The sequence below is a fragment of the Stegostoma tigrinum genome, chromosome 9, assembly GCF_030684315.1.
Source record: "Stegostoma tigrinum isolate sSteTig4 chromosome 9, sSteTig4.hap1, whole genome shotgun sequence".
NCBI lineage: Eukaryota > Metazoa > Chordata > Chondrichthyes > Orectolobiformes > Stegostomatidae > Stegostoma > Stegostoma tigrinum.
The window spans coordinates 14,495,868-14,509,909 of NC_081362.1; the positions used below are offsets into that span (position 1 = coordinate 14,495,868).

The 14,042-nt window shown below is 40.4% G+C and overlaps 1 protein-coding gene across 2 annotated transcripts in view; it reads right to left on the reverse strand.

Annotated features, from left to right (window-relative positions):
• cfap61 (cilia and flagella associated protein 61) overlaps positions 1–14,042 on the reverse strand; it is a 175,708-nt gene that overhangs the window by 149,848 nt on the left and 11,818 nt on the right. For both annotated transcript variants that reach the window (XM_048535623.1, XM_048535622.1), the window contains exons 5-6: positions 11,974–12,041; positions 11,732–11,855 (exon numbers count right to left, since the gene is read on the reverse strand). In XM_048535623.1, coding sequence (XP_048391580.1) covers positions 11,732–11,855; positions 11,974–12,041 — 192 coding nt within the window. The remainder of the gene's footprint in view (positions 1–11,731; positions 11,856–11,973; positions 12,042–14,042) is intronic.

Consider the following 14,042-nt stretch of genomic DNA (forward strand, 5'->3'; position numbering starts at 1 on the left):
CGAGGGGGAAAGGGTCTGGCAGATGGTGTACAATGTTGGTAAATGTGAGATCATCCATTTTGGTAGGAATAATAGCAAAACGAATTATTGTTTAAGTGGTGACAAATTGCAACATTCTGTTGTGCCGAGGGATCTGGGTGTCTTTGTGCATGAGTCGGAAAAAATTGGTCTGCAGGTGCAGCACATAATTAAGAAGGTAAATGGATTATTGTCCTTCATTGCCGGGGTGGGGTGGAGTTTTAAAAATAGGGTGGTAATGCTGCAGCTGTACATGTGGCAGATAAGGCCTCATCTAGAGTACTGTGAACAGTTTTGGCCTCCTTACTTGACAAAGGATGTTCTGGCACAGGAGGGGTGCAGAGGAGGTTCACTAGATTGATTCTGGAATTGAGACAGTTGCTTCATGAGGTGAGATTGAGTAGACTGGGATGTTACTCAATGGAATTTAGACAAATGCTGGGGGATCTTGTAGAGACAGATAAAATTATGAAGGGATTAGATAAGATAGAAACAGGGAGGCTGTTTCTAATGGTAGATGAAACTAGAACTAGGGGGTATAGCCTCAAACTAAGGGGAGGCAAATTTAGGACTGAGTTGAGGAGGAACTTCTTCACCAAAGGGTCGTGAATCTGTAGAATTCCCTGCTAGTGAAGCAGTTGAGGATATCTGATTTGATATTTTTAAGGCAAAGATAGATAGATTTTTAAACAGTAAAGGAATTAAGGGTTATGGTGAGTGGGTGGGTAGGTGGAGCTGAGTCCATGAAAAGATCATCCAGGATCTTATTGAATGGCGGAGCAGGCCAGACGGCCTATTCCTGCTCCTATTTCTTATGTTCCTATCACAGGGCACACTGGCTACAGCAGGAACACTTTGAGCACAGGAACAGGACCGTCTATTCAAAAAACTGTCCGCTTCCCAATTCAAGATAATGGGGCATGGTGAGTTTCTGTTCACAATCTTTCAAGGTGTTGGACCAAATTAAGCTGTTACGTTTAATCACAAAGCAGATTTGCTACGATTTAAACATTTTAAATTTGAAATTGTTGAATTTATTAAGAAATTGATTAATCTACGCCAACAAAATGGTTCAATAAGTTTGTTTTAAAGTCTGTTCAAATGATTTCACACATAATAGACAGTACATGTTAAAATGCTCATATTTGTTTTAAACCTATTTTCAGCTAAGTTAAGAAAACTGTGCAAGGTTTATATTCTAAAATAGGCCAACTAATATTTTTAAAATGTATATTTGCATGGCTCACAAATGATGTTACATGCATGATTATGCAAATATGGTTTGAATGAAAACTTGGATAATAACCTCACTTTGAAAAACCAAGAAATTTCATACATAAATTGTACCCTAATTCCCCGGCATCCTAATCCTCCAAAGAGGAAATTACACCAACATGTTTATTTCCTTCACTGATAAGCCTTTGTTTTGACAGACCTGATTTGTTGCAGCCATGAATGTACCTGATTGAGGCTCACTAATGACTTATCACATCGCAAACCTTTTGTGTTGTCACCATAATGTTTCATTGCTAATCCAAAGAAACCAAGCAGTTCATAACCTAGATTGATAATGTGCTTTGAGAATTCAAGTCTGTTTACTGCACCTTCATCACTGCTGCCTCTAGTGCTGTTGTTTTAACATTTGTAAGATAATGTGATCTGACTCCTTGCTTAAGACACCTTTGCATATGTTTGATTTTTAGCTTTGTTTCTTGTATGATTTGACTTCTGGATATTTGTTGTACAGAATCATAGAATTGTTACAGTGCCAAAGAGGTCATTTGGCCCATTAAGTCTGCACAAGTCCTATTACCCAGTGCCAATCTCCAGCCTTTTTACTATATCCCACCATTTCTATTCAAGTAATTATCAATGCCCTTTTGAATGCCTCAACTGAATTCGTCTCCAGCATATTTCCAGATAGTGCATTCCATACCCTAACTACCCGTTAAGTAAAAAAGTTCTTTTCTCACATCACCCTTGTTTAATTTGCATATTACTTTAAATCTGTGCCATCTCGTTCATTTTTCTTTATGAGTGGGAACAGCTTCTCCCTGTCTATTCAATCAGCCTGCTCATGATTTTGAAAATTTCTATCAAAACTACTCTCAGGCTCCTTCCTAAGGAGCTGTCACAACTTTCATATTTTTCCCTATAACACGGTTGGTTACCTCTGCTGGCTGGGGGGCCATTTTATGCGGCCTAAACGCAGGTTCAAATCCCACACCAGCTGAGATTGCTATGAAGATCCATCTTTCTAACCTTGGTCACCACACCTCAGGTGGGGAGGGTTTACCACCACCACCAGTCATCCCTCTAATGAGAAAGTGCAATCCTCTGGGGCTATGATGACTTTGCTTCTTACCCTGCTATAATGTGTCACCCAAAATTGTACAAGCTGAGGTCAATATCACCTCCTTGTCTTTTTATTATGTCCATCTTAATAATGCTGAGAATGCTGTCTGCTTTATGAAATGTTCTTTCCACCTGTCATAGCACCTTCAATGATTAATGTGCCTTCTATAAAATGGCAATTTTGTGCACATGCAAGGTAGAGTTGAAACGTAGTCAATCTAGCATTATGCTTTGGTAAAGAACACAAATGTTATGGCCTTTATCGCATGAAACAGAATTAGTGCTGCTCTTGGACTTTGCATTGCCATGACAAATCACTGACACTTGAGTGATTGAATAGACAAAACTGGAATAACTTCCTCTTACATCTTGTAGGGTAGAAAGTAAAAACTAAAGTTATTTTTATTCAGTTTCCAGTCTTCTCAAATCTCTAGCAGATCACTGTAAAGAGATGTAGGCCTTGAGCCAGTGTTGTGGATGGTCCATCATTTGAAGGACATTTAAGGCTGGGACAGATATTGTTTTTGCTTCTCAGGGAATCAAAGAATATGGGAAGTAGACATTAAATAGCAGAGTAGGCTTAATGAGCTATATTGTCATGCTCTAATTTCTTATGTGTTCTTACGCTCTCACTTCCTCCAGTGCTTATGCCCTTACTGGCCAGTAGTTCCCTATCCTTGGTTATCCATCCAGCTTCTGGTAGTTTCTTGGCAGGCCATCATAAGACTACTTTAGTTTTTGTTTAGCTTCAGTATTTTAAACTGTCCAGCTCTGAAAGTGAAGTAAATATTTGACTCTGATGAATGGAGTTATACCAATTTCAAGCCTGATTAACCTACTTCAGAAGTGAAAGCACAAAATGGGAGTTCTGTCAGCTGCTAAAAAAGGTCACTATCATCTAGATGTACATTCTTTCAGTTAGGTTTCAGTAAATATTGACTCCAAAATTATTTGGGCTCCAATCCTAACAATTATGTTGGAGTCTTGCCTGCATTGCCTTGTATGCGGAGTTAAGTGCACTTCATTTGCATGAGGCCCTTAGGTTCAAGTGACACTTGTCAAGCTTCTTTGGTGTTCATTTGAGTAATGTGTTTTGCCAACTTTCTCCCAATCCACAACTCTTATTTGTATTCCCAGAATAAGAAAGATATTTATCATGAGTATAGCTCAATGGGACTCAATGTGGCTGAAAGTCTGGAGAAGGAAGTGTCAATTTCTAATATTCCTCTTGGTCCTCAGAAAATGAGGGAATTGGTCCCAGGATTTTGGGAGCTGGCTAACAAGGCCTGAATCCATCAGTGGGGAGCAGATACATTTTTACGGACACTAATAGAATGAATTTCTCAGACTGCTGTCCACACGATATAGGGCAGACCTTTATCCAAAGCAAACTCTATAAATTCCAAAAATAGTCACATCCTCAGCACAGTTCGACCAGCATCTGCATTGTTAAGGTTTTCAAACAAAAAAAACACTAATTCAGTGACTGACTGAGCCAGTATTTATTGCCCATTCTTAGCTACCTTGAGGTGGTGATGAATGACCTTCCTGAAATACAGCAGAACCTGGCACATATGTATACTCAAAATGCTGTTCAGGAGTGAATTCCAGAATTTTCATCCAGCGACAATGAAGGGGTGGCAATATATATTCAAGTCAGAATGATAAGTGGCTTAGGTGTGAATTTGCAGGTAGTGGTGTTCTATGTATCTGTTGCTCTTGTTCCCCCTGTATGGTAATGACTATGGATTTCAAATGTGATGTCTAAGGAGCATTTGTGAATTTTTAAATGTTACACATTGCTGCTACTGTGCGTTGGTATTGGAAGAAGTGAACGTTTGTGGATGTGGTGTCACTGCATTTTTCTGGATGGTGTCAAACTTCTTTAGTTTTTTTTCAAACTGCACTCACTTAGGCAAATGGGGAGTAATTCATCACACTCCTGACTTCTGCCTTAAAAATATTGGACAGACTTTGAGGAGTCAGGAAATGAGTTACTTGCTGCAAGATTCTGAGTCCCTGATCTGCTATTGTGGGCTTGATATTTATATGGTTTGTCCAGTTCAGTAGTGAGCCTAAACATGTTGTTAGTTGGGTATTCGGCAGTGATAATGCCACTGAATGTCATATTCTCTGGTCGAAGTCATTGGTTGGTATTTGTTTGGCACAAATGTTACTTACACTTGTTAAACCAAACCTGGATATTGTTCAGTATTTGCTGCAATTTGACATTTACTCCTTCAGTATCTGAGATATCATGAATTGTGCTAAATATAACGTAATTAAAAGCGAACATGCCCACTCGTGATCTTATGATGGAAGGCAGATCATTGATCAAGTAGCTGAAGATGGTTGAGCCTGGGATGCTTTCCAGAGAAACTCCTACAGAGATGTCCTGGAAATGACTTACTGATGCCAGCTTCCACCTCCATCTTCCTTTGTCCTAGGTATGATTCCAACCAGCAGAGAGTTTCCCCCATTCCTATTGACTCTAGTTTTGTTCGGGGTCAATATTAGCGCACTCGGTCAAATAGAGCTTTTATGTTAAGGACAGTAACTCTCACCGTACCTCTGGAATTCAGATCTTTTGTCCATATTTGAACAAAGGATATAATTGGGTCAGGAGCTGAGTGATCCTGGCAGAATCCAAACTGAGCATCACTGAAAAATCATTGTTAAATAACTGTTGCTTGATAGTACTATTGATGACCCCTTCCATAACTTTACTTATGATCAAGAAAAAACTTATGGGATGGTAACTGACTGGGAAGGATTTGTTCTAATTTTTGTTTAAATAGCTGTCAACTTTCTGTACTACCGAATAGATACTGTTTTTGTAGCTGTACTGGTACAACTTGGCCAGGGGCATGGCAAGATCTGGAGCACAAGTTGTCAGTACTTTTGCTGGAGTAGTGTCAAGGTCTATAACTTTTACAGTATCCACTGCCTTCAGCTGTTTCTTTGTATTATGTGAATTGACATCTGTGATGCTCTAGACCTCCTCACAAGGGCAAGATGGATCATCTACTCGGCTCTTCTGCCTAAAATTGCTGCAAATGCATCTGACTTGTCCTTCCCACCTGATGTTCTGAGATCCATCATCATTGAGGATGGGTTTATTTATGAAGACTTTTCCTTTAGTGCGTTGCTTAACTGTCCACCACTACCATGACTGCACAGCTTTGGTGTGACCCATTGACTCTGTGATCACTTAGCTCTGTCTACCAGTTGCTGCTTACAATATTTGGCATGTAGCTTCATCGAGTTTTTAGCCACACCTGGTGATACTCCAGAAATGCCCTCCTCGCACTTCATTGATCAGGGGTTGCTCCTCTGGGTTGATGGTAAAGGTAGATAGTGTGATATGCCAATACGTGAGGTTGCAGATGGGGCTGAATATAGTTCTGCTATTGCTGCTGATGATTTTCCACAGCACCTCACAGATGCCCAGTTTTGAATTACTTCATTTCTGTTAAATATTTTATATTTTTCATTGTGGTAGGGCCAAACAACACAATGGAAAGTATCCTCAGTGTGAAGACAGAATTATGTTTCCACAGGGACTATGTAGCGGTCACTCATACTGATAATGTCTTGGACAGATGTATCTTTAGTGGGCAGGTCAGTGATGATGGAGTTGACTATGTTCTTTTTCCTCACACACATGTTTTTTTTTAAATTTTTTTTCTCATGTTGGTTTCCTCACCATCTGTGTGAGACAGGAATTCTTGGGCCGAATCTTACGGGGATCGGAGCAATGTGAGCTACAGCAAGATGTGTAACAGAATTGGGCGACTAGTGCAGTAAGGCCGCTCTTGACATTGGGAGAAACTTGCAACACCTTTTATGCTTTTTAGAAATAGTGTGAAGAGATTCTTGCGAGGCAGTGGTCTGTTGCCAACTGACAATCTTCATTGATTCTTAAATATCTTGTTAACAGAACAATTTGCCTTATTAATATTCAGCCTCCTATCTTACCATGCTCACTAAACAAACACAACATTGGGAAAGCTCAATAAGTAAATCAGAGCCCATATCTGGAGGGTTCTGTTCATCATTTGTTCCAAACAGTCTCCATGCTGGACACTGGGAAATGCCACCTAAGGGCACAATTCGTGAGTCCCAGATGCACAAAGTCACAAAATCATTGCTGGGTCAAAAGGGTTATGTTTCCCACTGCTGTTTCTGGTACCCAATTTGGCGCTGCTTGGCCTGGCAGGTTTCAATTGTTTCAGGCTTCTTAGCGATTTTCGATACAACAACCTGTTAGGCCATTCAAAGAGCAGTTAAAATTCAATCCCATTGTTGCAGAGTCAAATATAAGCTAGACCAGGTAAGGACAGTATTTTTAAACATTTAACTTCCATTTTGTATGGAATTCAAATTCCACCATCTATGATGTTGGTATTTGAACTCTGATCACCAGAATGTTCACTAATCCAGTTATAATACTTCTATGTTGTCACCTCCCCAACTGTTAAGTAACTTATGGATTCTAAAGAATGCTTGGATACATTAGTATTTTATGTACTGGAGACCACAGTATATGTTTGTTTAAAAATGCGTAATAAATCAGAAGATAAGTATCAATAGGTACACAGAGTGCGAGTTTCAGGATTTGGCTCTGTATTGTCAAAAACGGATTTGGCTGATATAAAGTGAGGCTCACATAATACAAAAATAAATTGTCCCCAGAATTTTCCCCAAACTCATGCTCAACATTGTGAATTGGGCTTGAATTGAACTAATTGGTTAAGGTGAATTCAAATTCAATATTCTTTCAGACTGTATTTAGTGCCCTCTACAGGTGAGTATCAGAATAATCACAACAAGAACCCAAACTGAAGTACAGCACAGAATACTTTAAATACAAATGTTAACAATGGTCTTCTTATAAATTTACCTTTCCAGGAGTGTGGGTTCTAATCTTAGAATGTCAAACTACAATCACCACAACTCCTCAAATTTCTCTCTTTCCCTGCGTCTCCATAATTGTCCGCCAACACAAAACAGCAAAATAAAAGAAGGATCCTAATATACTTGTGGGAGCATTCTCCCTTACATCATTATTAATAATCTGAAAATTCAGATCAAGCGAACTTCCTCAAACCTACTGTCTAATCTGCAGTTTTCCCATGATTATTTTATGAAACCTGAATGCATTGAAACATGCTTTCCACAACTACTACACAATCAAATTTCGCAATGGCTTCAGAAATATATATGTAAGACACACTTTTACAGAATGGTCTTACTGTAAACTTTCATAAAATACACTGGCATTAAGGTGTGATGTAAGTTTAAAGATTAAAAACAAATTTAAAAACATTTTCAGAGTGTATGTGGCAGAAAGGAATGAAGATAACTCCTTCTTGAAAACCTTTAATATCTTGGCCTCCACCAATTTTCACGGCAGAGAAAGATATCAGGCAATGACAACAAAATGACAACAAATAATAACAAGCAGAATACTGCTGGATGTGCAAATGATTTACCAGAGAACATTGAAAGAAGGGATACAGGAAAAATGAGGCTTTATCTGCTTGAAGAAACCTCAGAAATATCATTATACCTTGAATGAAGGCCAAAAACTAGAAAACAGCTTCTTCAACATTATAGAAACCTTCACACAGATTCAAGAAGGTAATCTGATCAATTTAGGAAAAGACACAATTATTCAGGTTAAATTATTCAGGTCAGGCCATGAATAAAGATATTAGAAGACAGACCTGTTTAAATGAAGCCAGATATATGAGCTTGACAATATCACAATCCAGCTTAATAATATCTGATAAGTAGTGAAGAAGGCAAGCTATCCCTCAGAATCTTGGCAGATTGTAATACAAAAAGCTGGATGAGGATCCTTAATTCTGTAGAATCATAAGTCCTGATTTTAACTCAATCAAAATACACTGACTTACACAGAGCTAAAATAAGATTGAGCAACATGGTTTAATCTACTAATTTTTCATGCCCAAATTTCTTAGAAACATACAGTATGTGGGAAAGCAAAAAAGAATTGCGATCTGCCAATATCACAGACTACAGATAAGATGACTGTAGACTGATGAGACTTGATGAAATTAATGAAAAGGAATTAAGATCAGTTTGATGATAATAAACTTTCAAGGAAGGCTAGTAATTTTAATGATGAATAACACCTATCTGGTAGACCTGCTTGTTGTGATTATTGCTCCAAGTTGTAAGGACAACAATTTGAATGTATATAGCATGAATTTATATAGAAATCGGAATTTATATAGGCAATAAAAGGACCAAAGACATTCCACATTATCATTGGAAATGCAGCTGGTGGAACATATGAGTTACAGGGTATTCCAATGGAAGCTGATAACCTTGTCAGTCCAACTGAGCTTGGGAAACCATGGCCACACTCAGGACACATCCTTAACACAGGGAGTCTTAAAAAGCCCACAGCAAAACCCCAAAACAAAGCCAAGTCTCAGCAAAATGGATAAAGTTTTCTTCAGGATCTGGGCCAGAAAGCCATTGTAGTTGCTGATGGATGTGGACTTGAGACAATAAAGGAGTCTTACTAGACCTGAACTGAGTAACAGAACTCACAGACCAGAACGCAGGAGGGTGCACACCCTTGCTACATTTGGTTTGGAACAGTTCATGACATTCAAATCAGAACCAATCAAACTGGTTAAACAGTCACCCAGTTCTAAACGCGGCCACTTCAGTGATCACAAAACCAGTCTTTAACAAAATTTCTTCTGAACACCAAGCCTTAAGGTTGCAAGAGACCTCAGCTAGACTGAGAATTTACACTAGGGAAATCTTACAGATTAAAGGTACAACTTCGGCTCCGGTCTCTTATTAGAATGAGCCGGTTCAGTTACCACTGCTTGTGGTAAAGTTCTCGGGTCCAAGCTTGGTTGAGAGAGATTCACCTAGATTGGCTCAACATTTTTAAGTTAGAAAATGGCTGCCTCAGTGAAGCCCTACTTAAATACCTGGAAATCTTTTATGAAAGTTTAGGGACTATCAAAGGAGCCAAGCCCACCTTGCATGTTGACCAGGAAGCAATTCCATTATTTTGCAAGGCCCACCCAATGCCATTTGTCTTATGGGCAAAAGCAGAGGCAGAAATCAGAAGCCTGGAAAACGAAGGAGTCATTGAACAAGTCAAGTTTGCAGAATGGGCAGCACTGGTTGTATCGGTTTTGAAGCCTGAAGGGTGGGTTTGCCTTTGTGGGAATTCGGAACAAATGATAAACTGCATTTCACAGCTGAATAAATACACAATTCCTCACATAAAGGATTCATATGCTTAGCTGGGAGAGGACCCGTTTTTCGTAAACTTGTAATTGAGGTTAGGATTCCTAGAACTATGGTATAATTAATACCCATACAAGTTTGAAGCAATTGCCGTTTGGGGTATCATCAGCCTGTGCAATTTTTCAGCAGACAATGGAGAACATTTTGCAAGATCTACCCCAAGTCACCATTTATCTGCATGCCATCATTACGGAGCACATAGAAAACTTGGACATAGTCCTTAAACATTTCTCCCAGGCGGGTATAGACCTAAGAAAGGAAAAACGTGTGCACCAGGCACCCCAAGTGACCTACTTGGTCTACAGAGTCAATAAGACCACAGTTTACACCCTTTGGAAGAGAAATCGAGGGCAATCAAAGGTGCCCTGGCTCCTACTTCTGTAATGGAGCTTTGGTCTTCTCGCGGGCTCATGAATTATTGATGAAAGTTCATGCATAAGCTGGTCTCCATCCTGGCACCTTTGCATCAACTCCTAAAAAAGGGTCGGCCTTAGAAACAGTCGCATAGCCAAGCCACAGCTTTCAGGCAAGTGAAGGAACATGGCTTTCAGGGTAACACATCTAATGTATCCCCAAGACAATTCAAAAACAACATTCGCTTATGGAAAATCACTTTTCAATATGTAACATACAATAAGGTGAGAATATGCTACTCTTCTGTAACTTTTATATCAAAAATATATGGGCTGCCCTGAAGCTAATTGGGTCAAAAGTCTTTTCATAATGCATTGTGTGGCATGATGGATCAGCAGTTACCACTGCTGCCTCAGAGTGCCAGGAACCTGGGTTCAATCCCACCCTCAGGCAACTGCCTGTGTGGAATGCGCATGCTCTCCCCATGTCTGCAAGGACTCTTTCAGTTCTCTGGTTTTCTCCCACAGTCAAAAAATGTGCAGGTTAGGTGAATTGGCCATGGGAAGTACATGGATAGGGTAAGGGGTTGGTTCTGGGTGGGACACTCTTCAGAGGGACGGTGTGGACTTGATGTGCTGAAAGGCCGACTTCCACACTGTAGGGATTTAATGATTCTATGAACGCTTACTAATTCCTAATTATGTACATTCTGCTTCACTCCAGCTTATCACTACCTGTTTTCAGTTCACTACTTCCCACTTCAGGTTCATCACTTTCTTTCGGCAAACCATCTGCTCATCACTTTCACTGAACCTTCCACTTGCCAGATCAGTGCCTTAACTTGTCAGCTCACTGCATTTTCCCCATCCTGGCCCTCATTCCCACCAAGCCCTTCACTGTCCAGCATGTGACCTGCTCCCTACAACCTCCATCCTACCATTATTCACCTGTAGCCTGAGCGCTATACCTTTCCCTGAGTTTATTGTCAGTAGCTACTTCCAATACTGTCAGCACTGCCTATAATGGAAAGCTTCCAGCCTCTGATTGGCTGGCTGCTCTTGAGGGATGGTCGGATTTCTGCCCTCAGGTTTTTAATTTCTGAGGAACGCCATCCATTGGGCACTAAATTCTGGCAGTCTTACCCAACTGAGGCAATGTGGGAATTCTGCCAGTTCTCCAACTAGCTAGACAGACCCTCTTCACCAACATTTTACTCCACCCAGAATCTAGGCTAACGCAGTCCAGTATGAAGTATGTGCTGCATCACCAGATATATTCTTTTTAGGAAGATGAATGATACTGAGGCTCAGTTTTCTTTCTCACCTGGAAATAAAATGTCCCATGGAATAACTGAAAGGCTGGAGGGTTCACCCAAGGTCTGAGCCAACTTTTATCACTCTATCAACACCAGCACAACAGAATGATTAGTTACATAACAAATATATTTTTGCTCAGATTTTGCTGAGCAAAAATGGACTGGTTGGTGCCTGTGCAACAGGACACATCAAAAAAGACTTACTGAGGGTACATCACATTGTGATGGTTTGCAAATTTGAAACATATCATAAAATGTGAGTTCGTTATTTCCTATACTTGCTGTTAGTTCAAATGTGAATAAATTCAAATCTTAATATCTTTCAGCACATCACTGGGAAAAGGCAATTCTGAGAAAGAAGATGTCCATCAGAGGATCCATTACCTGGCCTTTCGAATATGTAGTACTGGAACATAGTCCTTTCTGTAGCAGATGAAAGCTGAATAGTGTACACCATCCACCTTCTTAAATTGTGGCATAGGTGCAAACAAGACAGACACGGCAGGATCTAGTATGGAATAAGACAGATTATTGATGAATTGATATGAATAAATAGTGTTCAAAGCTGACAAAATATATGAAAATGAAAAATAAGTTCTGTGACAATTTCTAAAATAATCTTTTACCTAAGGCGACTTTCTTTGGCACAGCAAGGATTATATAGTGCAGTTCTCGGAGGGCATTGAAGATAGTCCTATACCAGTGTTGGAAATAAATTAATATTTGTAATTGCACATTCTGACATTGGCCGATGAAGCTCAAGAGCTAGAACCTATAAATGCCATTAACACAATGTAACATGGCATACAGTGCTCCTATTTCTGCAGGCATTGTCTCAATCATCTGCCAAACATTCAAAGCATAACCTGAAGAAATGATAAACAATCTCAAAATTATACCCTGAACTTTTATTTAAATACGAAGAAGTGTTAATGAAACTCAAACTTGTACATCACAGGCACATAAAAACTAGCATTGTATTTAAGATACCAATCAATTCAACTGAGAAAATGGGACTTAGTATATTTTTCTGCTAACCAAATCAGGGGTAAATTATTGTTTTGCTTATAGAACATTCCCCTGTGTCTATCAAAGACCCATTTTTCAAGTCTTCTTCCTGCTCTTTATGGAGACTCAGGAAAATCAACTATGTCTAGCAATAGTTCCATTCATTTCAAGTAGATCGTAATTTCAGCCTAACAGGAAGCTGAACTTAAGGGACCAAGCCCGTTGCAAAGCTTTCTAATATTTTGTTTTCTGCAGCTTAGATATTTTCAGTGCAACTCTCAGCCTGACTGAATTTTGCCAAGATAATTAAACTCCCCCCACTGCATCACACAACCAGCCCAGCTCATCCCCTCCACCCACTGCATCCCAAAACCAGCCCAGCCTCTCTCTGCCTCCCTAACCTGTTCTTCCTCTCACCCATCCCTTCCTCCCACCTCAAGCCGCACCTCCATTTCCAACCTACTAACCTCATCCCACCTCCTTGACCTGTCCGTCTTCCCTGGACTGACCTATCGCCTCCCTACCTCCTCACCTATACTCTCCTCTCCACCTATCTTCTTTTCTCTCCATCTTCGGTCCGCCTCTCCCTCTCTCCCTATTTATTCCAGAACCCTCTCCCCATCCCCTTCTCTGATGAAGGGTCTAGGCCCAAAACGTCAGCTTTTGTGCTCCTGAGATGCGGCTCGGCCTGCTGTGTTCATCCAGCTCCACACTTTGTTACCAAGGATCGCAGTTTATTTTTCTCATTACTAAAACAGAATCCCTACAGTGTGGAAACAGGCCCTTCGGCCCAATGAGTCCACACCGAACCTCAGAGCATCCCACCTGGACCCATCCCCCTATAACCGACCTAATCTACCCCTCCCTGAACACTATGGGGAATCTTACATGGCCAATCCACCTACCCTGCACATCTTTGGACTATGGGAGGAAACCAGAGCACCCGGAGGAAACCCACGCAGACACGGGGAGAATGTGCAAACTCCGCATAGATAGTCGCATGAGGTTGGAATCAAACCCAGGTCCCTGGTGCTGTGAGGCAACAGTGCTAACCACTGTGCCACTGTTTTCACCTGAACAACCCTTACAGGAAAAACAGATCAAAATTGGCAGGTCTCTATGCTGTAATGAATTCTAGGTGTTAATGAACATGGTGCAAAGATGAAGGCAAATTCAACACAGTGTGAAGCTGGAGGAACACAGCAGATCAGGCAGCATCAGAGAAGCAGAAAAGATGACGTTTCGAGTCAGGATCCTTCTTCAGCAATGGGAAAGGGGAAGGGAGCTGGGAAATAAACAGAGGGAGGAGGGGTGGGGCTGCAGAAAGGTACGTGGATAGGGGGGATGATGATAGGTGGATGCAGGTAGGGAGGGGTGGAATTGGTCAGTGGGAAGCAAAATGTGAGGGAATAGTTTAAACAATAGATATTTTTTGAGACAAACTTTTCTCTTTTAAATAACCTGTTGTGATGATGCTGTGGTTTTAAGAAGTGTATTTTGTCCTGGTTTCTTTTAAGAAAGAGATTGAACGAGAGGCCCCAAGTTGTCTGCGGTAATATAAACAACTTGTGACGCCTTGATTTTTTTAAAGTTGGAACAACAGAAGCATTCTGGATGGGCATGGTCAGCATGCACAGGATTTCTAGCCTTTTGTTTAGCTCTTATTGTGGTTATGTTAGAAAATCTG